Here is a 26,923-nt window from a genome sequence, read left to right as displayed (position 1 = left end):
AAAGTAATGAAACTTACTATGATTGTTGACTGTCAAGTCTGCATGAGACTTTTGAAGTTGGAATTTCCAAAATGGCTACCGTTGCCATGGAAACTGAAAAAATGTCAAATATTTTCAAAATGCTCCAAACTTAATGAAACTTAATATTATTGTAAACTGGCATGTATAGATGAGACTTTTGACTTGGAAAATTTCAAAATGGCTGCCGTTGCCATGGAAACAGCAAAAACGTCATGTTTTTAAAAATGATCTAAATGTACTGAAAATTTACAGAAAAATGTATAGCCATGCAAATATGTGCATTCATTGTTAAAAGTTTTTGAAATGGCTGCCGCTTAGTGGCAATGGGGGGAAGGGTGACATCCGCTATTGCTTGCAATGGCAAATCTAGTTATTATTATTCTTCCAATGATTTTGTCCGGCAGTTTTCTTGGAGACAATGGAACCAATCTTAATGATAGTTGACTATAATGAGGAACACAAAATTCCGGGTTGCAGTAGGTCATAAGACCATTAAAAATGGCTGCCGTTACCATGGAAACGGAACAAATGTGAAAAATTAAATTTTTGGGTTTTGGTGAATAATTTGGAGATGCTTAAACTCAGAATCATTATATTTTGATACAATGTAGGTGTTGGGCATATACTGGTTTTGGATGATTTTGGCAATCATTGGAACTACTATGTTGTCATGGAAACTACACCAAAAATTTCCAAAATATCAAATTGCTCCAAATTTTTTGAAACTTAAGCATAACGATGAGCAACTTTGGTAGATGTGGAATTTGGCGTTGGAATTTCGAAAATGTCTTGTGTTACCATGGAAACAAGGCAAAAATGGTAAAAACGCTTTAAAAACCTTAAAAAGGGGCATTTACTTCCTTAAAATGGTAGGTCAAATCCATTGAAACTCTTATGGTATGTTCCCTCCCATGTACCAATGTGGAATCTGCCATTAGAAATTTGGAATGGTCTGTGTTACCATAGAAACCAGCCAAAATGTCAAAAATTTCTAAAATTTCAAAATGCTCAAAAAATATTGAAACTTAGTATGATTGTTGACTGTCAAGTCTGCATAAGACTTTTAGAGTTGGAATTTCCAAAATGGCGGCGGTTGCCATGGAAACTGCAGAAATGTTAAATATTTTCAAAATGCTCCAAACTTAAGGCGAAGTGTACGTAATTGCACGCCTCTAGCGGAATACGGGATTAAAAACGTTCGTCGTTAGTTACGCAAGTTATCTCCCTTACTCCAAGAAAGGACACACGAAAGAGAAACTACTTTCTGCGGTCTATAATGAATCCAACAAGCACGCCTGTGCTGTCTTAAACCTCATAGAAATTATCTAAATAACTCCAATTAGAAATCACAGCATTCTGTACGTTGTTCTGTGTGCAGCCTGACTTAAAAATACTGTTGTTTTTGTTTTGTTTTAGACGCGTAGGAGAAGGCATTTCGTGTTTATGATATCAACAGAAAAGAAAACGCCACAACAAAATTATAAATAAATAAACATGTAACAATTTTTCTTCTATTGATATCAAATTAATTAAAATGAAACCTGAATTGACCCAACAATATCGTTTTAAAAAGCCGTAGTCTTGAACGAAAAACACAGTACTTAACGTAAAGTTTTATAATAGGTTACAAATAATAAATGAAAGACGTGTGAATTTAATTGTTTAATTAAAAAGACGTTGAAATGTTCGTATTTTGTGCAATTGAAAATTTAAGGACATGATTTATATTCATATAAGAAATCAGACGATATCAAGAGAATAATTTGACCACTAGTGCAAAACTTACCAGTCGGAAGAACAAAGACGGAAAACAAACAAAAAGTAAACAAATTATGCCCCAAAAATTACTCAGTAACTTAAAAGTTGTCTCTAACATTTATCTTAAAATAAGTAAAAATTATGTCATTTAACTCCCAGTTTTCAACTTTTTCTACATGTGCAGAAAATAAACAGGTGTCTTCTATTCCGTCCGCAATTTATGGGAAAACTAAATCTAAATTTAGAACCATATTGAAATTGGAAGTACACATATAAAATAAAGTATAACATGTCATTACTTCTTTCACAAATTCCAATTTCTAAGAGATATATAGCGAAATTTGTTTTCTTTTATTGTGCCTGTGTGCATCATTCAAAATTAGAGAATGTAATTTTGAAGTATCAAGTCTCAAGATTATGAGGAGGAGGGTAGGACCTTTATCGGAACTCCGGGATCGGGTGTTTTTAAGTTCGGGATTTCGGGATTGATCCTTTCGGGATCCGGGAATTCTATTTCCGAATTTCGGGTAGCCGGGATTTAAATTTTTTTAATTCGGGACCTCGCCGGATTTCGTGTTTTTAGCCCGGGATTTCGAGATCTGGATCCCTCCTTCCATCCTCCCTCTACTATGGTTAAAGAAAAGAGGTCAAGGAAGTTTTGTGATACTTGTAACTGCAATTTAATATTTAGTGGAATGAGAGGTGAAATGTGTTCAGACTATTACATTTCGATTTTTTTTTTAAATTAACCAAAGTTTACTGCAAGGGGTGTTTAACGACCTCGATAATAATCCATGAAGATCTCGCACTCGGTAAGCTCTAGGTTTTCACCTAGTTCATGATCATACAAGAACTGAGAAGCCTGTGGTTTACTAGTCCTATAATATGAGACTTTGGAGTTCATATAATTTACATTCAACGTTTTTTATCGAATATTTCAAGGCTTTTTGACTATCAATGTTGACCCCCACCTTTTTTCCAATTGATTGGATAACATGAATGGATTACCGCCCCTATTTCAAACTGAAGTCCTAAAACTGACTGGTATTCGAATTTGTTAAAAAGAAATAATTGGTATCTCTATTGATTCAATACCGTAATGCCGAAAAACAATCATTTGTTTCCGCGAATTCCGAACAGCTAGAAATATATTCCCGAGTTTCAATTTGAGTAACTCGAATAATTCAAGCCCTTTCCATGCCCGATTTTCTCCCACACGAGAAATGTAGCATTCGTACATCAGCTGAATAATATACTGAATTATTCGGGTTACAATTTGTGTAAATCCCGAATGCACATAAAAGTAAAGGTCCAGCCCGACTTTCGGAAATAGACTGTTGTAGATTTCAGATTGATTTCCAGAAATAAAAATCATACAAAAATGTTTCACGCAAATATTCGTCTTCAGACGTGTAAAGTTATACAACGATTAATAGCCGGTCTGGATTGTGATAAAAAGAAGCGCATGCAATGCATGAAATATATAATGTCGTGGCTCAGGGATGTGTTGAATTATAGAAATGCTTATTCGGCACAAAGATAAGATTAATTTACCCAAATGTACTAAGAATTACCACACAACTTAAATTTACTTAAATATTGATTTGTTATCCTGTGCCAGACAGATGGCTGATATTCTGAGAAGAGACCTTGATGAAATGAAGTTTTATGGGAACAAAGATTTTGAAAACACGTCGCAGTGTTTAGATTTTAACAAAAAATAAGGCACCAAGGTCGAAAATAGTTCTAGTTCATAATGAAGAAAATGTCAACCGTTTTCTAGCTTGGCGATCTCCGCATGCACCCGAATATAATAAACAAATACAATACAATAGTACACAAAACGTAACATAAAGAACTAAAGACCGAGCAACACGAACTCCAACAAAACGGTATATATTTCATACAAGTAGAACTATATGAAGCGTCGTAACTGTTGCGGCGACGTCAATAACGTTGTCGTTGTTTTTTGGTTTTTTTTACACTCAAGATTCAACTTTAACAGGGTATAGCTTGAAAAGTAGCACGGTTGCTAAGGACTTTCTTTGCACCAATCGATTCCTCAGACATTTTAGAATCGTTTCATAGATTTAAAAAAAAATCGATTGTCTAATATAATAGAAAATCTTGGAAATGTAGCAATTCCTGCCGAATTTCACGATTTTCTCTATATATCCTTTGTAATTTTGCTGTATGATGCTGTTAACTTCAACAGCTCGTATCTCAAAAACGAAAACGGTTACCCCCTTTTTTTATTTTATTTTCCGATTTATTTTTACAAGCAGAATCTACATGTAAAATTTAAAAAAAATCCATTGTGTAGTTTAATTACGTACACTTCGCCTTAATCAAACTTAATATTATTGTCAACTGGCATGTATGGATGAGACTTTTGACTTTGGAATTTTCAAAATGGCTGCCGTTGCCATGGAAACAGCAGAAATGTGAAACTTTTGGCAAATGCTGTTATTGTATTGAAAATTTACAGAAAGATATATCGCAATTCATAGATCTGCATTCACTGTTAAGTTGTTTTGAAATGGCTGCCGCTTAGTGGCAATGAGGGGAAGGGTGACATCCGCTATTGCTTGCAATGGCAATTCTAGTTCTTCTTCTTTTTCTTCTTTTTCTTCCGCCACTTTAAAAAATGAACTTGTCCGCAGCGTTTCTCCAAAACCGCTTGTCAGATTGACTTAGAATTTCATAAAATGGTAGACTAATATGTCTAGGTGAACCATCAATTTTTCGTTTGTGCATTGGGGTCTATTAAGGGGTATTTTGGGGGGTAGAAAGGAGGAAGGGGTTTACTATAGAACCCTATGGGATTTTATTTTATAAAATTTTCAAATGAATATAACTTGAAAACTGTAAGTGATAGATACATGCAGTCTTCAGAATTGATTATAGGACAATAAAACAAATCACATGAAATATAGGGGGAGTCCCTGGGAGTTCATCCCCACCCCCTTCAATTTGAGAATATGCTTATATTTTGTAAACGGTCCAGATCCCCACCCCTAAACCATATATATTGTTGAATGGGACGATAAAACAAATCAAATGAAATTAATGGGAGGTCCCAGGGGGCCATCCCCACCCCAGTCAATTTGAGAATGTGCTATTATCTTGTAAACGGTCCAGATCCCCACCCCTAAACTACATATATTCTTGTAGGGGACAATAAAACAAATGAAATGAAATTAAAGGGAAGTCCCTAGGGGGTCATCCCCACCCCCTCTTGTTTGAAAACTTGTAAACGGTCAACATCCCCACCCCTAAACCATATATATTCTTGTAGGGGACAATAAAACAAATGAAATGAAATTAAAGGGAAGTTGCTAGGGGGTCACCCCACCCCCTCTTATTTGAAAACTTGTAAACGGTCAACATCCCCACCCCTAAACCATATATTTTCTTGTAGGGGACAATAAAACAAATGTAATGAAATAAAAGGAAATTCTGTAGGGGGTCACCCCACCCCCCCTTGTTTGAAAACTTGTAAACGGTCAACATCCCCACCCCTAAACCATATATATTCTTGTAGGGGACAATAAAACAAATGAAATGAAATAAGAGGGAAGTCCCTAGGGGGTCACCCCACCCCCTCTTGTTTGAAAACTTGTAAACGGTCCAGATCCCCATCCCTAAACCATATATATTCTTGTATGGGACAATAAAGGTAACCAAAGGAAATTAAAGGGAAGTTCCTGGGGGTTGCCCCACCCTGTTCAATTGGAGAATGTGCTATTATCTTGTAAACGGTCCAGATCCCCACCCTTAAACCATATACATTCTTGTAGGGGACAATAAAACAAATGAAATGAAATGTAGGTAAATTCCCTTGTGGTCACCACCACCCCCTCCTGTTTGCATACTTGTAAATGGTGGAGATCCCTACTCGTAAGCCATATATATTCTTGTATGGGACAAAAAATCAAATCAAATGAACATGGGACCACATGAATGGCGAGTTATGGGAGCTTTGTTTGGGAGACTTCGTAACAGCATCCTGTTACAATTACTTCTTGTTATATTAAGTATTGTGCAATAGCAAGAAATTTTCAATTGAACAGTATTCAGCAATAGCAAGAAATCTTCAATTGCACAGTATTGTGCAATAGCAAGAAATTTTCAATTGCACAGTATTGTGCAATAGCAAATATTTTCAATTGCACAGTATTGCACAATAGCAAGAAATATCTAATTGCACAATATTGTGCAATAGCAAGAAATTTTCAATTGATTGGAGTTATCTTTCTTTGTCCAGAATAGTAGTTGAATCAACTTAAATCATTGTTTTATACAATATACAATGTATATTTAAGAAATAATTCATGGAAGCCATAGATTGTTGGAAATTTACACATGGCCTGGGCCGTGATATTCGAATTTTATCCTGAGTGTTAGCGAGGGATAAAATTAACGAATATCACGGCCCAGGCCATGTGTAAATTTCCAACAATCTATGGCTTCCATGAATTATTTCGATTCTAATAGGACAAATACGGTCATTAAAAAACTGAAGCGATGGTATGTATGCTGTGTGTGTGGCTGTTCTTTTTTTACTCCCGGTTCGGTAAAGCTCAAATATTCATAAAATCTGTAGCTTGCATGGATTGTTTAGTGAATAACCGCTAGAAAAAAAAATCTGTTTAATTCTTTAAATTCACAAACCCAACATTTGCCATTTTTAATTTACATGTTTTTCTCGTAAGCTACCGTCAAATCCAAAGTTGACATTTTGTAACTAAGGAGCCGCCATGTTGACTTGCTGAAATCAGTAAATATGCGAAAAATGCAATAGAATAGAAAATAAAACAAAACCTACCTTACAAATCAATTTTAATACAATATTATACGAATTTCGATGGTTCACTTTTCAGAAAACGTTCAACTGTAGCGTTTTCATTTGTATGACGTCATGTTTTGAAATGACTTAAATGCGTCAAAAACATTAAAAGACTTTTGCGGAATTTTATTTTATTTTTATTTTGTTGATTTCTCCGAGCTCTTGTGCATTACTTCTTTTTATTTTGCATCCGAATTAGAATAAGTTATTTTGTCTTTTTTAACTGCAATTTAAAAAAAAAATAAAATCGGCAAATGGTTTACAAATAGGTTCCAATACATGTGGATTTACGTGGGAAGTATATTGTAACAGCCATTATTATGTATATCTCGGAGTCTGCGCTAAGTATAGATATATGGAGAATTTTATCACGGTGTTGTTTACAAAGCGAAAGAAGCACGTCATATTAGAATCACTTTTACTACCAACTGATAAATTAAAACAATCTTTACCATTCAGTGATAACAAGCACCTTTTGTTACATTTTAATATTTTATGATGTATTTAAATGAGTAGTTATTGTTGCAAACTCCATTAGAAATTTGAATTGAGATCAGTTTTGGAAAAAGGGAAAGGGAGATGTGAAAAAAAAAATGGGGGGGGGGGTTAAATTTTTCTCATTTCAGATTTCATAAATAAAAAGAAAATTTCTTCAAACATTTTTTTGAGAGGATTAATATTCAACAGCATAGTGAATTGCTCAAAGGAAAAAAAAGTATTTTAAGTTCATTAGACCACATTCATTCTGTGTCAGAAACCTATGCTGTGTCAACTATTTAATCACAATCCAAATTTAGAGCTGAATCCAGCTTGAATGTTGTGTCCATACTTGCCCCAACCGTTCAGGGTTCAACCTCTGCGGTCGTATAAAGCTGCGCCCTGCAGAGCATCTGGTCAGATCTGTCATTGACTTACTTCCTGTGCAGATATTTTGAATAAGTGAGTCAGGTTATGTTTATTATGGCAACCAGTGCATTCTTTGTTTAAAAATACTGTGAGTCTTTCTACAGATGCTTAATCAATTGCATTTTTTATCAGAATTTCATTTAAAAATGTAGTAGACAGGAAGTGCATGAAAGTATGATAGTTCAGAGAGATTATTTGATGATTAGATGATTAAATAGAAACTGAAATAAATATGATTTTGGAGACAAAGTATGTAGCAGACTCCTTGTAAATAACCAGCACTTTATTTTGTAGGTAGAAGATACATCAAATCCACCTATTGCTAATCTGATAGATCTGGGAGACGATGGAATGGTACAGGCACCTGGTCACTTACCACCAATAAATACACAGATGCAGAATATGAGTAAGTATACTGTCTTTAGACCATAAGTCATGTATTGGTTTATTAACTAACTAAGTCTAAGTGATGGTATTTTGAAATGTTTTTTTAAATTGTTGCGGTTAAAAGTTCAGTAGAACGGTGTTGTGTCTCTTTGTTTGGAAACCATGCTGACTTTAAATCAAGTTTATTTATTAGTATGATTTGTTATTATTATTTTAATACATGTAACATGAAAATTTCATTGTCACATAATGAGATCAGGTGCTATCTGATATTCCTGGATAAATGATGAAATTTTCCCTAAATGAAAAAATAGACTTTAAGTTTGTTTTATTGAAACTTTTTTTGCATACATGTTTGTAGATTGTGAATGATGTAGATTGACCCTCTAGGTGGTTATTTTATTTTCAAAGTGATTTTTCTTGGTACCTTGTATGAATTGAGGTTGGTGTCTCTTTTACATATTCCCCATTTCCATTCTCTATTTTATTGATTATTTAAAAGAGATTTTGTATTCTTTGAAATTTATCACTTATAAATTTACTTCAGACATTGGTTCCAATCCTGCAGCCAAACAAAGTGATGATTTTGACATGTTTGCTCAATCACGACAGTCTTTTGAACAGAATAAAGTAAAAACACAGGGGTAGGCAAATAACTTTAATATATGTCAATGATATTCAGATATATTCTGCAATTTAAGATAAATTAAAATCAATGTATGGATACCCCATATCCTTTGTTTTCTATAATAGTATTTTCAAATAAATTACATGAACTTAGTGATTGAAAATAGTCCTTGTATACTGAGTTAACTTTCGTTAAGAAAAACATATGAAACAAACCTTTAATGTTGTAAAGAACACCATGTTTCACTGAAAACAGTCCATGCCTCTAAATGTATTATAAATGTTATATGTTTGTTTCAGTGCATATGCAAACCAACAAGAGGATCAGTTTACTGGTGGTGGGTTAGGCCAGGCTGTCAATGCCAAATCAGGGGTAACTATTTGATAAATATTGTAAAAAGTTCACATTATCGTAGTTATTTAAAAAAAATAAAAATCATATGTATCAAATTATATCTATCACAATCTCACCATCTATAGATCATCCTCTAATGAAATTCAAGAAGAGGACTATCCCTGTAACATTTTTTATTCTTCAGCCAAATCAGATTTTCCCAGAATCACCCATTTGAATATATGAAAGAAAAATAATCAGTTCCATACAGTTTTGTTAGTTTATATAAAAAAAAAAAAATTGAAAATGCAGTTTACAACACATTCTCAAATAAAAGAATTACAATTAGAACTCACCTAAGTTTTGGATACCAAACTAAGTATCTCCTTTTACTCATGTTTAATGAAATAGTGCATTTTAGTTAATCAGTCCTAATTTTTAGGAAGTTAAAGCAAGCAACAGACAAACAATTAATCGATCTATCCAGTATTTTTTTTTAAAAACTTGTTTATATTTATATTGACTTAATAAAATGCTTTATGAATACTGTTTACCAAATAAACTACACTGTCCATTTAACATACTGTGGATTTATTAATTCCATGGGTATTAATTTACAAAAATGGAGAAAAACTTGTCATTTTGTGGGTAATTTGGTTTTGCTTTAAATTAAAGCTATAGAAAATTTCTGCTTCGTTGAACGTTTAAATTCATGGTTTACCTTTACCCATGACCTCTACAAAAATTGAGATCCAAACAATAATAACAAATCCACAGAAGAAGAATTATAAAACCCATTTAACTATCACTGGTATAAGTGTATCAAACTGATAGTTTATTGGCAGATGGTGCCATTTTCTTATCATGTGATTATCATATGATCTTGATTATAACAGGTCTCAGAGGAGGAGACGTTACAGGTAACATTCAGAGTTTTCTCTCTCTTATCTGTCAATCACTTAATCAGTTAGATTATCTTTAAGTTTGCATGTAGGGATACAATCACAACTCTCAGATAATTTATAAACTAGATAAATGATGGCTGAATATAGATATTGTTTCCACTACAACTTTTAGATCTGTAAAGTAATTACATATACAAGTATATAAAGAAAAGTACGGGAGGCTGGGATAGCAGTTTCAAGCCATATCTATGTCTTAACTAATGATCTTTTAAACCAATGATTTTCAAATTTTAGTATATTGTTACTGACGAAAAAGTTGAGGTCTGAATCATTGGTGAAGATTTTCAGTTTTGCCTTTTATCAGAAATAAACTAGATATAGCTAATAATTTTGAAAATGTCACACTGTTACCAGCTACTTAGTGGATTCAAACTGTGAAAGAAGAATTATATGCCAGGAAACAAATTGATTTTTGTCACAAAATCTGACAAAGTTTGAGCTATATATCATATTCAGTCATTTAGAAGTTATCTGAGATTGTTGGAATGGTTATAGAACCACACTGCTTGTTACAACGCTTGATGCTGGTGGGATATAAATATAGAAGAGCTTACAAATTCATAAGATAGTCTTTGTCTATAAATCCTAACTTACAAACACCACTTTTTGCTGTCAAAGCTGCCATAATTTTCAATATTTTCTGTGACATCACTATTACACTTTTAAACTTCAGTGTTACTCCATTATTACACTTTTAAACTTCTGTGTTACTCCCTTATTATACTTTTAAACTTCTGTGACATCACTATTACACTTTTAAACTTCAGTGTTACCATTATTACACTTTTAAACTTCTGTGTTACTCCATTATTATACTTTTAAACTTCTGTGACATCACTATTACACTTTTAAACTTCAGTGTTACCATTATTACACTTTTAAACTTCTGTGTTACTCCATTATTATACTTTTAAACTTCTGTGTTACTCCATTATTATACTTTTAAACTTCTGTGACATCACTATTACACTTTTAAATTTCAGTGTTACTCCATTATTACACTTTAAAACTTCTGAGTTACTCCATTATTACACTTTTAAACTTCTGTGTTTCTCATTACTATACTTTTAAACTTCTGTGTTACTCCATTATTACACTTTTAAACTTCTGTGTTACTCCATTATTATACTTTTAAACTTCTGTGTTACTCCATTATTACACTTTTAAACTTCTGTGTTACTCCATTATTACACTTTTAAACTTCTGTGTTACTCATTACTATACTTTTGGCTTTTCTCATACTTCATTGATAATATTATAATACTTTTAGACTGTTCAGTCATTTCAATACACTTAGACTAATTGTACCCTTTATATATGCATTGAGTAACATGTATACACTGTAATGGACTTTAAATATATATATACATGTATATATACTTAGCTATGACAATTATATTTAACTGTGTATTAGTTTACTATTCACTGTTAAATGCAATACAATTTTAATCTGCATTCAGTGTTCATCTTAAGCACATGACAAACTTCAGTTTTAAAACTGTATGTATACTTACACTTATTTTAAGTTGTAATTTATTGATGGTGTTTTACATATTAGAAAGTAATGATGATAGCTTATTTCTGTTAAACATTTTAAAGCACATGTTTCAAGTTTATTTTCATTTGTTTTTGCCACGTTTATGCTGGTTTTTACTGTATTTGTGACAATGACTGAAACATACAGCTATCACTATTTTTCAGCAAGTTTTTACATGGCATGATACACAGATAGTATATTTAGAAGATTAGATGCATGTGTTAATCTGTTTTCTTTTGTTATGTAGGAATTAGACAAAGAATTTGGTAATGTTAATAAGGTTAGTGTTGTAATATTAGATATCTGAATGTTTGCATTCTTTCTTTGACTGTTTGATTTTCAGGATAAAAGTGTAGTAATATTATCTATTGATAATCGGGTTTGATCCATTTAAAGTTACTTTTTATTCAGGTGTTATATTTCTTGGTATAAATCATGTATTAGTAATCTATTGATTATTTTGCAGGAATCTTTTGTCTGTCTGTTGGTCTGTCTGTCTGGTCATAATCAAACTTTGAAGGAATGATATATTTAGTGACAAAGCAAACACTACGTTTAATGCAAAGTTGGAAGACACTGAAATATTTGTTTCTGACAGGATGAAATTAAAATACCATCTTGTTTTGAAGCTATGGAAACCAGTTTTTAAAGAGAATCTCTCTCACAGACCCACTGTATTGCAGTTAACCTCAAATGTTATTTTTGTTCTAGCAGTCTTTTTACAGATATAAATTTGTTCATAGATTTTCCTCTTTATTAATGGGTAAATTGGTTTATCTATCAATATCCTAGAAATCTTCAGTCAGAAACCAATATGAGATCACCCAGGCTTTGATAGCATTGCATGTACGCTAGCATGGGTAAAGAACACCATTATATACATTATTGATAACTAGAGATTACAATTATTTTTTTATCCTTTTCATTGATATATTTAATTGTAAATACCAAGTTTTTTCGTGTGATTTCTGTCAAATGTTTTCTGATATGTGGAATATGTCTTTGGCGTGTTAGAAGACAATTGGTTTCGGACAATAACTTCAGTATAAGTATAAAGAAATCCATGAAATTTATACATCAGGTTTATAACCTCAAAAGGAAGATTGGGATTGATTTGGGGGATTATGGAACCAACAGTTTAGGAATTAGGGGGCCTAAAAAATGGCCCAAATTATCATTAGTAGTTTCCAGACAATAATAATTTGTTTAAGTGTATGAATCTCTCTGAAATTATACCACAAGTTTCCATACCTCAAAGGGATGGTTAGGATTGACTTTGGAGGGTTTAGGCTCAAACCATTTAGGGGTGAAAAAAGGGGGGAAAACAAGGGTTTCCTGGTTAATGGACAATTAAGACAATTTTTGAGCAGTGTAAGGGAGGTAATCCAATTACATTTAAAGTAGAATGTACTTAAATGATTAATAATGGTTGCAAACTCCATTAGAAATTTGAATTGCCATTCTGACCATATTTTGAGGGTAAGAATTATTTTTTTGGAAAAAGGGAATGGGGGGGAGAAATAAGAAATTATGGGATGGGACAATTTTTTCTCATTTCAGATTTCAGAAATTAAAAAGAAATCAAATATTTTTATACTTGCAATTCGCAACAGCATAGTGTATTGCACAAAAGCAAAAAATCGAATATAAACTCAAATCATTTAAACCAATTCCAAGTTCTTTGACTACAGTTATTCTGTGTCAGAAACCTATTATTTGTCAAATATTTAATTACAATCCAAATTCAGACCTAATATTGTGCCCATTTTCGCCCCAACAGTTCAGGGTGAGACCTCTGTGGTCGTATCCAGCTGCACTCAGCAAAGCAATTTATTTTACCTATATCAGGCTTATGTCTTCCAATACAAAAAGCTGAATCAATAGGAAATATGACAGACATGCTGCATATTAATGCACACATCTAGTTTTATAGACAATATTGTAAAGAAGGTGTTTTGATAAGAATACAAATTCTTTTAAAGACCTGAAGTCTAGACAACTTTTATTGCAATTCTGGTACACTGATTTTTAAAAAGTTTATATCTATTTTTGCTGAAGAAGCAGATTTTCTATTTTACCAATTTTTTTATGCTAACTATAGAAATTTCTTTGAAAAAAAAAAATAATCCAGCTTTGTCTTTTATATCCTACTTTTATTATTGACAATGTTAATTTATATGGGACAAATGAAAAGCTTTGTGATCATATTGAAGTAAAGGGTCACTCCAGAAGAGCATATTATCAGAGAATAATAAAAATCTAATTTATATATCTAATATAGATTCCTTTTCAAACAATTCATCTCAAATTGTCTGATAAACAATGTTATTCTAGTTTTGAGAACTTTAAATTGACATCAAACATGTGACTTTATATGATGTAAATTGTCTACGGAATTAACTAGTATTATTTTCTAATCTGTTTACAGTTACAGAGTAAAGATACAGATTATGATGAAATGGAACAGTGGTTAACATCTGATCAGAAAAAAGATGTAGGTTTCTCAATTCACTGTTCTTAATTTTCAGTTATACAAATAGAAGAAAAAATGAAAACCTGTTTGCTCCACCAGTAAATAAGAGCTAGTGGACGACCTTGAGATAGGAGTGCGGTGTGCACATTTTCTCCGTCTTTAATGCTGCTCTGTGATTTTCAAAATGAGTAACTACAATAAACTCCATGTTTCTTAGCTGAGGGAATTGCTCCACTTCTTATAAGATATTGTGTCTTTGATAAATACATCATATCCCTTCTATTTATATTATGTTAAAAGAATAATGGAGAATCATCAAAAATATTAGACATTACAACAGACAACATCAATCTACATCACCTGAATCCTCCCCCAAAAAAATATGTACGACATAGATTAACACATGGTTCAGATAAGTGGACTTAGTATTGCCACTAATTATATGGGCTTAAATCAACCTCCAGTATCTTATAAAGTGACCTGTAATATTTCAAATCTTTGTACTTTGGTCTTTTATGAATAGTTTTGTCATTGGCTCCATAGCACATCTACATATTTTTACATTGATACCCATATATTTGATATGGTCAGTCGGTCTGTGGTAATATTATGTAAAAAAATGTTTATAAAATCATCCAATATAAGTTATCAGGGGTAGATGATATGAAATATAATAATTTTGGCATGCCCTAACATAATTTAAAGTTGATATGAACCTTCTATTTCCAGCTTGAAAAGTATAAGAATCCACAAGACCAGCTATCAAGCTCAGGTTTGTAAAGAATATAATGAAACATTTAATAAAAAGCTGATTTAGCATATTAGTGAACAGATATTTTGATATAGTATCAGATATAGGCATCAATATTTACAATTATTCTACACTCCTTTTCTATTATAAGATAATTATTTACACATTTACTGGATAACTGGATAATATACTTTGAGAATTTGTTTCTGAAGGGAAAGATAAGGATACAAACATTTATTTAGTATTGCCTTGGATTTGTTAACTATAAATTCAGAAAATTTTCGATGTTTTATTATTGCAAAAATTGTGACAGTAGAAGTTCAGCAAAAAATGAAAACTCTCATTTTTGTCGAGCCTGCAACTTGTGTTGCAGAAAGCTCGACATAGGGATAGTGATCCAGCGGCGCAGTGTTAGCTCACTTCTTATAAAAGCTATGTATTTTAGAAGGTGGAAGACCTGGATGCTTCATATTTTGTATATAGATGCCTCATGTTACGAAGTTTCCGTCAGTCACATGTCCATTGTCCTTGACCTCATTTTCATGGTTCAGTGACCACTTTAAAAAAAAGTTCAGTTTTTTTGTAATGTTAAATTCTCTCTTACTGTAAGTAATAGGATAACTATATTTAGTATGTGCTTACCTTGCAAGGTCCTCATGCCCGTCAGACAGTTTTCACTTGACCTCGACCTCATTTCATGGATTAGTGAACAAGGTTAAGTTTTGGTGGTCAAGTCCATATCTCAGATACTATAAGCAGTAGGTCTAGTATATTCGGTGTATGGAAGGACTGTAAGGTGTACATATCCAACTGGCAGGTGTCATCTGACCTTGACCTCATTTTCATGGTTCAGTGGTTATAGTTAAGTTTTTGTGTTTTGGTCTGTTTTTTTCATACTTTATGCAATAGGTTTACTATATTTGTTGTATGGAATGATTGTAAGGTGTACATGTCTAGCGGGCAGATGTGATCTGACCTTGACCTCATTTTCATGGTTCAGTGGTCAAAGTTAAGTTTTTGAGTTTTGGTCTTTTTATCTAATACTCAATGTCCTAGGTCGGCTATATTTGGTGTATGGAAATATTTTATGATCTATATGTCAGTCGTGCAGGTTTTATTTGACCTTGACCTGGTTTTCACGTTTTATTGCTCAGTGTTAAGTTTTTGTGTTTTGGTCTATTTTCTTAAACTATAAGCAATAGGTCAACTATATTTGTTGTAATGAAGCATTGCTAGCTGTACATGTCTGCCTGGCATATGGTTCAACTGACCTTGACCTCATTTTCATGGTTCATGTTAAGTTTTATGTGACAGTCGTAATAAAGCTTTATATTTAGAAGTATCAACATAATATCAAGGATTAGTAAAGAAGGCGAGACATTTCAGTGTGTGCACTCTTGTGTATTTTTATGACATTATCAGTGATGCAGGATTTCCTGAAATTGCAGTAAAAATCTAAATATAAAGTAAAAAAGACTAAATTTTCATGACAATCAAATGAGACCCCTTGTAATGGCATTAATATTATAATAATATTGATGCCAATACAGGGGGGTCTCCTATAACTGTCATGAAAATTTAGTCTGTTTTACATTATATTTTGAATTTCACTGCAATTTGCTGATTGTAACATATGGTAAGAATACTCTATAGATATTCCTACTCTATAACCCAATAGTAAATATCTTTTTAAATATTTCAGAATTTGACCAGTTCTTGGCAGAAAGGTCAACAGGAGCTAATTCAGTACCTACCATTGCTGCAGCTGCAGGTCAAAGGTCGGGAAGTCGAAATCGTCAACTACAGAAGGATGAGGAAGAAAATCCATTATTTGCATTGTAACATCCAGTTTATTTGTGTTAAAATGTGAGATATTGTATCATTGTACATCCTGATGTATGTATGTGTTAAACTGTGGCTTGACTGATTGTGACAGGAGGGGAGATGCAAGGAGAGTGAAGGAACATTGTAGATTTTATATAAGAAAGGAGGACAATTTGGAGAAATTGCATAATCAGTGTTCTGCCTTTATTGAGATCTTAAACTGTTAACAGTATGGAAAGCAGGTTCCTGTTTACTTGTTTGTTTTTTTTTCAAAAAAAAAGAACAGATTTTTTTCTTCACCCAAAACAATATTTGTGAATATATCTATTTAAATTAAAAACTATATCTTTAGAGTAAGATTTTTTTGTAATGTGTTTAATAGAGTACTAAGATAGTAACCTCCTGTTTCTCGTGTGATGTGTATATTTTCATATAATTGGTCAATCTTTATATCTTTATGATATATCAGCTTTGCATATTACATGGTACACATGTATACATTTACAACTAACATCGTAGCCATTTGGTATTGGTTAATTATGTTTTGCTTCATCCAAGTTCTGCTAAAAATTACTAGCTTAATTTTTCGTTTATTCAGGTTATATATATTTATGGGATGATAATAATGGTTAATAACAAAATATTTAGCTTATGTACCCCCAATAATATAAGATATAAATAACTAGTTGCAGAATAACTTTATAGCAGTGTTTATTTAATAGGGTTTTCAAATAGGCTTTTGCATTAATTTACAGAAGAAATTTTCCTGAAAATATGGCAGACATGAAACATAACTAGATTTAATTCTTCCTTTTTGATAGTTATGAAAATTTTATTATGCATGCATAGCTTTTTTTATAGATGTAAAACAAGGTCATGAAATTAACAAATTGTGTTAATTTTATGTTGAATGTTGGTTTTGAAGATGTTGATACATATATGACTATTTCTTTTGATATTGTATGTATTATATAACAAAATCAAAAAGATATTCTTTTTCTTTCATTTTAGAGGATAGAGAAATTTATATTCTAGTGTGATAACGAAATTATTGGCTGTTTGGTGCATGAATGAAAATTTATATGAGAGAGGAAGTTTAAAGACTTTAATTATATAAATTAGAGTCCTAAGTTTATGTATGTGACCTGTAATTTAATGTAGATTTCTACATACCTATTTAATATTTTTCTACAATGCATATAAAGTTTATATAAAAAAAAAAATGATTAAGGTGAAGCATCATTTGTTATATTCCGATTTTTTTAAGGTGCAGAATTAAAAATGAATATTTTTTATCAGTTCGTTTTAAAAGTTAAGAGTTTGGTACCTATTATTTTGATGGATGTCTTGTCTTTACTTTAATTCCACAAAATTTTGCTGTTGGTCTGTTAAATCTTTTTAAAAGGTCATCTCCTTTAAGTAGGATGACAGTGTAACATGTAATATATGACCATCTCCTTTAAGTAGGATGACAGTGTAACATGTAATATATGACCAAAGCACTTTAAAAAGTTATGACATTAGTCCTCCAATTATTTTTGGACACCTTGTAATTCCACCCTATAGGACTAATATCCCAACTTACAGTTTCTTAAGGTAAAATAATTAATTTAACAAAATAATCTCAATTTAGTTTGTGCAATAAAATTATAATGTTACTATACACAGTGATGATATTTTAATGTGTTGTAAGTTTGTTCTTTAAATCTTCCATTAAACTAGGAAATAATTGTCTAACTTAATAGGGAATGACTTGTACAGATTCTACTAATTACCACAAATTTTAGCTATTGATTTCAGTACTGGAATGATTTATTCATTCAGTAGTTTGTATTGAAGCTAAAACTGGCCCATATCTCAAATAGCAAGTCAAAACCAGCATGAATGCCTCAAATTATATCCATTTGTTATAGGCTGTGAGACGCACTGTATATATATATGTTAAATAACTGGACTATATATAGATCATGTAAATCTACAATCCTACTATAGCTCTATTTATTTGATAGGCCTTTATAAAGGATGGCATTTAGCTTTGTTATATAACATTATGGTGTAGTTATACATTAATTCGTTATTACATTTGTTATTTATATGTAAATAATAACTTTGATTGTTTGTAGACTACTGTGTTAAATTCAGTTACACCAAAATCAATTTCAGATTATGAAAATTTTACACTTTATAATCAATGTAGTTCGACAAAGCAACTCAAAAAACCTGTTTGAAATATCTTGCTCTTTAATAAACAGCAGCAAATAAGCATTTTTGTAGTCAGATTTGTTACAATTGTGTGTAGTTATGAAATTTATCTATTTTCATTTGCAAGAAAAAATTTAATAATTGAGATTGCAATAACTGCATCTTAAAAAACACATTCTAAAGCTAAAAATCATTCACAGCTTTAGGCTTAGGCTTTGATTTCATACAATTTTTCAATAAATTTAGCTTTTTGAATTTTTATAAAGTTAAGTGTCGTTTATTTAAATCCTTAAAAGTCAATAAGACCAATATTTTGAATAGTTGTGTCCTCGTCTTAGTAAATATTTACAGAAGATTTCTATTTATTCAGCTGTAAGGTGAAAGATGAAAAGTGAAGAAAAAAAAATTGCAGTAGCGGATCCAGGGGGAGGGTACTGGGTTTGGGACCCCCCCCTTTTTTTTTTGGACGATCAATGCATTTGAATGGGGACATGTAGTTAGAACCCCCCTTTGTCCTGGGTTAGGGACACCCCCCCTTTTTAAAATGACTGGATCCGCCCCTGCATTGCTTATTTTAGATTTAAATAATTGCATAATTACTATCATTTTTCAGCAACTTTATTTAAACACTTAGTAAAAGTTGATTTTTTTCATCTCAGTTTTTCATTTACATCTAAAGAAGTAATTGCAATTATTTGTAATTGCATAGAATAACAGTACTGAATATAGCAATGAATCATTACTAAGTATTCCAATGTTAAATGAACAGTAGATAAACACAACTCTTCAATGTTTTTTGCCTGTACAATTGTAATGAGAGGAAAAATGATAATAAACAGTATTGTTGATTAACTATATGATTTGTTTTGTCTTGCCTTGAAGGAGTGAGAGTCAGTGTTAGTATCAACAATGTATTACTGTGGATTCTTATTATTTGTTGAATACTCATTTGTCATGGATTTCGAGGTAATCTGGTAACCACGAATTCCAATGTACAACAAATTACAAATTTTTCATAGGAATATCTGCTGATTCTGGCAAAACCTCAAAATCTAATAAAGACGAAAATGCAAGTTTTCCTCAATCCATGAATGTTTGGTTCCCGCGAAAATAAATGAATCCACAGTAATTTGTGATTAGGTCAGTTTATGGGGAACCACTAGGTCAATAATAATTGGTATGCAGTTGTATTAGCATTGACACATCTTATTTCCATGGAGATTATTTGGCCCCATCTTGTCAGTCATTGTTTAAATGAGTTCCAAAATTTACATGTTACAGTTTGTGAATAGATTAGTTTAAAAGGAACACCTCACAGTAATTCAATGATATTTGATATGTAGCTGTACATTTGTATTAGTATTTGCAAGTCTCTTTTCCATGGAGAATATTTGGTCCTAAGGTAGCTATAAACAGTTAGAAAAAAATATTAAAATTTGCCCTTATAAATTTTACCTTCCCCTTTTCATAGCTTTCTTGCAATATCAAGCTTACTGTTTGTGTCATATATGGGCATATGTATGTAATCAGAATCTTCCATAGATTTCATATCCAGTATATAAAATGGTAAAATAATTTCTTTTGGGTGTATCCATGGCAACAATCTGCATTTATTTGTTATAAAATATTGCAAAAAGGTGGGTAAAAAAGATGTCACATATTTCCCCAAAATTTGGCTAAAAGTAGAATTTCAATCGCTTGAAGTAATACCTTTTCTGAAACTGTGTACATATAATATCATTCAGCAAATCCAATGAAAATCATATGTCTTTCGTCTCATTTTTTTGTAAAATTGCGTCAAAAACTTTGTGTAGAAAAAAGTGTTTGTAAACATTACATGAATTTCTGGACCGATGGCCGGTCTAGCCATGAAAATAGGGATTGTCAAACAGAAAACAGCCCATAAAATATGTAAAAAATAATCTTGATGCTCTTATAAACCATCTTTGAAGGCTAAATTAGCACTCAGCTGTCTAAAAATGAATTTTATTACACAATAACTTTCCTATTTGAAAAATCAACAGGGCCAAAATGCGAAACTAAACTCCTAACTGTGTATTGCTACCTAACCCCTCATCATTGTTCATTGACTTGATATTTTAATTTTGTTTACAAGTTAAAGTGTGTGTTAAGGTAAGTGTAAAGGGGAAAATTACTCAAAACTGTTAATTGATTTGTACTCGGACTATTGTATAATAGTCACAGATTTGTATTAAAACTTATTTAAGTGTACATAAACTATGTTTCTGGAACAACCTTCCAGTGATCTGAATGTGTCCCTAGTAAGAGCTGGATTATGTAAGGCAACTCAGGATGGTAGAGGAGATCTCTTTGTGTCTCAAGCTGAATGTTGTTGGGCAACACTAAAATGACAGCAGAAGATGACACAAGTGATATCTATGTTTTTTGTCTTACTTCCTAATCTTTCTCTGGTAAACATGTGGAAGGTTGTTCCAGAAACATAGTTTATGTACACCAAAATAAGTTTTCAAACAAATCAATTAACAGTTTTGAGTAATGTTCCCCTTTTCCCTTACCTTAAAACAAACTTTAACTGGTAAACCATATAAAAAATTCAAGTCAATGAACAATGATGAGGGGTTAGGACCAAATATTCTCCATGGAAAAGAGACTTGCAAATAATACAGCTCTTGCTGAGACACAGAGATTTTATCTATCACCTAGTCGATACTACTGCTGGTGGACGTTTCGTCCAAAAGGGTAGCACCAGCCCATTAGTCAGTACTTCGGTGTTAACATGAATATCAATTATATAGTCAGTTTTATAAATTCACGGTTGGCAAAATTATGAACTATTCGAAATACTAATGATTTTCTTGATCTTTCTTATCCCAGGCATAGATTACCTTAGCCGTATTTGGCACAACTTTTTGGAATTTTTGGTCTTCAATGCATATCAATTTTATACTTGTTTGGCTTTTTAACCATTTTGATCTTAGCGTCACAGTGCCCCTGATGAGTCTTATACAGACGAAACGTGTGTCTGGCGTATCAAATTACAAGCCTGGTACCTTTGATAAATATCATCTTGTGTTGCCTTATATAATCCAGCTTTTACTAGGGACACATTGAGATCACTTCTGTCATCTTGTGTTGTCATAATAGCGTTGCCTAACAGTATTCAGCTCTTGCTTGGGACACATATGGTACATATCACTTCTGTAATCCTGTGTTGTAACGGTTAAACCATTGTGTTGCCTAAAATGATGTAGCTATTGCTGACCTCTGCTTTATTTGCGAAGTTCATTAGTCGACTACTTGCTTTTGTGGTTATGTCTATTTCTTGGATAATATTTTTTTAGTAGTATTCTACCATTTTAAGTCCACTATTTTGGTTTATGGAATGATGGTACGATGTAGATGACCGTCTGACAGGGTTCGTCTGACCTTGACCTTTTTTCTTTGCCAACTTTGTCCTGATATTGACATTTCGTTTTCAATCATCGTCTTTACCAAACTTGTGCTAATGATCGTTAGGATGAGTTAGTTCTCTATTAATGTTGGAAGACTATGCAAAGACAATAACAATCAAAACCAAGGAGTAAACAAAGACTCATAAAACCAAAAGACATTTACATCAACAGTTACAAATAATAAATAAGAAACAACACGAACTCCACTAAAAACCGGGAGTGAAATTTTGTGCTCCGGAAGGGTTAAGCATTTCCTGCACCGTATACGGCACCCGTCGTGTTATTTTTTTGTTCAGTTCGGTAATGATGGAAGGTTGTTATGACTGAGGAAGAATATGATTTCTGACACACTTTGGTCATAATGGCCAATCAGCTCATGATGGCGACCGTAAAATTTCTTGAGTTTTGACTTTAATTTGATTGATTCATAGCCCTGTCTTAGCAACTTTTGAGAGAGCAGTGTTCCTCGTTCAACAAAATCATTAATCAAAAGATTAAAGTCACATTGGCTATTAAACTCATATTTGATTTTTTTTTTTTCTGAATAATGTTTTCATAACCACAAGGCACAGGCGCTTGGGTATATATGATACAGATATTTTTTTGTTGTTGATTAAAATGTTCAATTTTCTATATTTATAATATATATCTATCACTTCTGTGCATGTCTCACCTAGTTTTGCGTGATTTAAACGACTCAGAGAAAATACCTAATTTTACTATCCACACTAAGAAACAAAATAAAGTGATGCGATGATTTCCAAACTAATACTAAATGTAAACAAACAGAAGAACGAACAAGATCAAGACTTTATTTTGATTGTTAGTGGTCATAATCTTTTAATTTTCTAGAGCTATATGCTGTTGAGCAACACTATAATGACAGCAAAAGATGGAACAAGTGATTTTAATGTGTCCCTAGTGAGAGCTGGATTATGTAAGGCAACACAAAATGATAGATGAAATCTCTTTGTGTCTCAAACAAGAGTTAAATGCTGTTAGGCAATACTATAATGACAGCAGAAGATAAAACACGTGATCTAAACTGATGTGTCTCTAGTGAGAGCTGGATTATGTAAGGTAACACAAAATGATAGATAAAATCTCTTTGTGTATCAAACAAGAGTTAAATGCTGTTAGGCAATACTATAATGACAGCAGTAGATAAAATAAGTGATCTAAATGTGTCCCTAGTGAGAGCTGGATTATGTAAGGCAACACAAAATGATAGATGAAATCTCTTTGTGTCTCAAACAAGAGTTAAATGCTGTTAGGCAATACTATAATGACAGCAGTAGATAAAATAAGTGATCTAAATGTGTCCCTAGTGAGAGCTGGATTATGTAAGGCAACACAAAATGAAAGATGAAATCTCTTTGTGTCTCAAACAAGAGTTAAATGCTGTTAGGCAATACTATAATGACAGCAGAAGATAAAACAAGTGATCTAAATGTGTCCCTAGTGAGAGCTGGATTATGTAAGGCAACACAAAATGATAGATGAAATCTCTTTGTGTCTCAAACAAGAGCTAAATGCTGTTATGCAATACTATAATGACATCAGAAGATAAAACACGTGATCTAAACTGATGTGTCTCTAGTGAGAGCTGGATTATGTAAGGCAACACAAAATGATAGATGAAATCTCTTTGTGTCTCAAACAAGAACTAAAATGCTGTTAGGCAATACTACAATGACAGCAGAAGATAAAACACGTGATCTAAACTGATGTGTCTCTAGTGAGAGCTGGATTATGTAAGGCAACACAAAATGATAGATGAAATCTCTTTGTGTCTCAAACAAGAGTTAAATGCTGTTAGGCAATACTATAATGACAGCAGAAGATAAAACAAGTGATCTAAACTGATGTGTCTCTAGTGAGAGCTGGATTATGTAAGGCAACACAAAATGATAGATGAAATATTTTTGTGTCTCAAACAAGAGTTAAATGCTGTTAGGCAATACTATAATGACAGCAGTAGATAAAACACGTGATCTAAACTTATGTGTCTCTAGTGAGAGCTGGATTATGTAAGGCAACACAAAATGATAGATGAAATCTCTTTGTGTCTCAGACAAGAGTTAAATGCTGTTAGGCAATACTATAATGAAAGCAGAAGATAAAACAAGTGATGTAAATGTGTCCCTAGTGAGAGCTGGATTATGTAAGGCAACACAAAATGATAGATGAAATCTCTTTGTGTCTCAAAAAGAGCTAAATGCTGTTAGGCAATACTATAATGACAGCAGAAGATAAAACAAGTGATCTAAACTGGTGTGTCTCTAGTGAGAGCTGGATTATGTAAGGCAACACAAAATGATAGATGAAATCTCTTTGTGATTCAAACAAGAGCTAAATGCTGTTAGGCAATACTATAATGACAGCAGAAGATAAAACAAGTGATCTAAACTGATGTGTCTCTAGTGAGAGCTTGATTATGTAAGGCAACACAAAATGATAGATGAAATATTTTTGTGTCTCAAACAAGAGTTAAATGCTGTTAGGCAATACTATAATGACAGCAGTAGATAAAACACGTGATCTAAACTTATGTGTCTCTAGTGAGAGCTGGATTATGTAAGGCAACACAAAATGATAGATGAAATCTCTTTGTGTCTCAAACAAGAGTTAAAATACCAAAGGGACAGTCAAACTCATATATCTAAAACAAACTGACAACGCCATGGCTAAAAATGAAAAGGACAAATAAACAAGAGCACACACGACACAACATAGAAAACTAAAGAATAAACAACACGAAATGCTGTTAGGCAATACTATAATGACAGCAGAAGATAAAACAAGTAATCTGAATGTGTCCCTAGTAAGAGCTGGATTATGTAAGGCAACTCGAGATGGTACAGGAGGTCTCTTTGTGTCTCAAGCTAAATGTTGTTGGATAACACTAAAATGACAGCAGAAGATGACACAAGTGATATCTATGTTTTTTGTCTTACTTCCTAATCTTTCTCTGGTAAACATGTGGAAGGTTGTTCCAGAAACATAGTTTATGTACACCAAAATAAGTTTTCAAACAAATCAATTAACAGTTTTGAGTAATGTTCCCCTTTTCCCTTACCTTAACACAAACTTAAACTTATAAACAATATAAAAATTTCAATTCAATGATCAATGATGAGGATTAGGACCAAATATTCTCCATGGAAAAGAAACTTGCAAATACTGGCTGAGACAGAGATTTTATCTATTATCTTGTCGATACTACTGCTGGTGGACGTTTCGTCCACCGTTGAAGGGTATAACCAGCCCATTAGTCAGTACTTCGGTGTTAACATTAATATCAATTATATGGTCAGTTTTGTGAATTCACTGTTTGCAAAAGTATGAACTATTTTAATGAAATACTATTGATTTTCTTAACCCAGGCATAGATTACCGTAGCCGTATTTGGCACAACTTTTTCGTATCATTTTTTTTTTATAGCGAAAAACGATATATCTTTACTCGAACCATGGGTTGATTATGGGTTGAAAATATCCTAAGTGATTTTGAGCTATAAGGAGTTGAGTGTTTCAAAGCATTTACCAAATTTTATCTAGGTACAAGGACATCATTCGCAGAGATGGGTCCGATTACTTTCAATGTAATTGATTAAATTACAATTACTTTGTCATTTGTACGATTAAATTAAATTAATGATTACATCATTTCTGAAAGTATCTGATTAAATTAATGATTACATTGGCAAAGTAATCATGATTACATCTGATTACAATGAATTTAAAAACAAAACATTTTGAATGATGTGAATGAATAAAAGTTCAATATAACTATAGCATTTTTGAGAAAGTATTTTATTTGGTTCAATTATAAAATAATAACTTCAAATTAAACTTCATCTATTTAAATAAACACCAAATTTCACTACATATATATACATTACACTTTATCACCAATGATCTCTGAATTATTTTGAATTAAATTTAATAAAGATATATCATAATCAAGAGTTTTTTTTATTTGTCTTCTGACCTCTTTCATATGTATTCCAAGTTGCAGTTTATGGAAGTTTTAATATGGATGAAATACAGTTACCAGTTAAAACTATGTTAAATTTTAATAGAAATGTTTAATCAAATTGTAAACAATATGGAAGTACTAAAAATTATTGCATTTTACATGTCCAGTCCAAATACATTTTTTAAATTTTTAAACAACATATTTGTCCAACTTTTAATTTAGTTTGTGCTAATTAGATAAATTTTCATGTCTGATTTATCTTTTATCATATATATTTCCCTACAGCTATACTCAATTGGTAATTGCAATAAAAACAAACCTTAATTAGTCTCATACCTGTCAATTCAAAGTTGACAAAAATCACAAAAATTAACAAAAGATTATAATTCAGGGTTAAAGAAAAGTATTACTTGAATATATAACAGTTATTATCAAATATTAATATGAAGATCATTATAAAACGATGAATATACATGTATACAATGTCTTTTACTAAGATAAAAGGTATATAATTGTATTATATGTCTCTGCTTAGGCTAATGATGACTTTTCAATACTGTAACAGTTTATTTTTTACTGAAGTAGACATGCGTAAAGATACCAAACCATTTTAGTATGTTAAAAATTTATCAAATATGAATAACAAAGAGGTTCATTTAATGACCAAAAACACAATTGTAGATTTTTTTTATTGTAATCAGAATGTAATCAAAAAGTAATCATGATTACAGGGTATTTTGAAAAGTAATTGATTAAATTAAATTACATGTAATCAGATTTTTGGCTGATTAATGATTACACTGATTACTTGAAAAATTGTAATCAATTACAGCTGATTAACGATTACAATTACAATTACCCCAAGTCTGATCAT

At 31.9% G+C, this 26,923-nt stretch overlaps 1 protein-coding gene across 3 annotated transcripts in view; it reads left to right on the top strand.

Moving 5' to 3' along the window:
• LOC143045604 (TOM1-like protein 2) overlaps window positions 1–16,726 on the top strand; it is a 34,937-nt gene extending 18,211 nt beyond the window's left edge. For 2 of the 3 annotated variants that reach the window (XM_076218214.1, XM_076218212.1), the window contains 8 exons: window positions 7,829–7,940; window positions 8,469–8,565; window positions 8,849–8,921; window positions 9,779–9,802; window positions 11,632–11,664; window positions 13,813–13,878; window positions 14,587–14,629; window positions 16,311–16,726. In XM_076218214.1, the coding sequence (XP_076074329.1) occupies window positions 7,829–7,940; window positions 8,469–8,565; window positions 8,849–8,921; window positions 9,779–9,802; window positions 11,632–11,664; window positions 13,813–13,878; window positions 14,587–14,629; window positions 16,311–16,450 (588 nt within the window). In that variant the 3' untranslated portion in view covers window positions 16,451–16,726. The remainder of the gene's footprint in view (window positions 1–7,828; window positions 7,941–8,468; window positions 8,566–8,848; window positions 8,922–9,778; window positions 9,803–11,631; window positions 11,665–13,812; window positions 13,879–14,586; window positions 14,630–16,310) is intronic. The other variant, XM_076218213.1, reaches the window with a different exon arrangement.
• The last annotated feature ends 10,197 nt before the right edge of the window (window positions 16,727–26,923 follow it).

Source organism: Mytilus galloprovincialis, chromosome 9, assembly GCF_965363235.1.
Source record: "Mytilus galloprovincialis chromosome 9, xbMytGall1.hap1.1, whole genome shotgun sequence".
NCBI lineage: Eukaryota > Metazoa > Mollusca > Bivalvia > Mytilida > Mytilidae > Mytilus > Mytilus galloprovincialis.
Note: the sequence above shows the minus strand (reverse complement) of the source record. Positions and strands in the feature narration are given on the sequence as shown.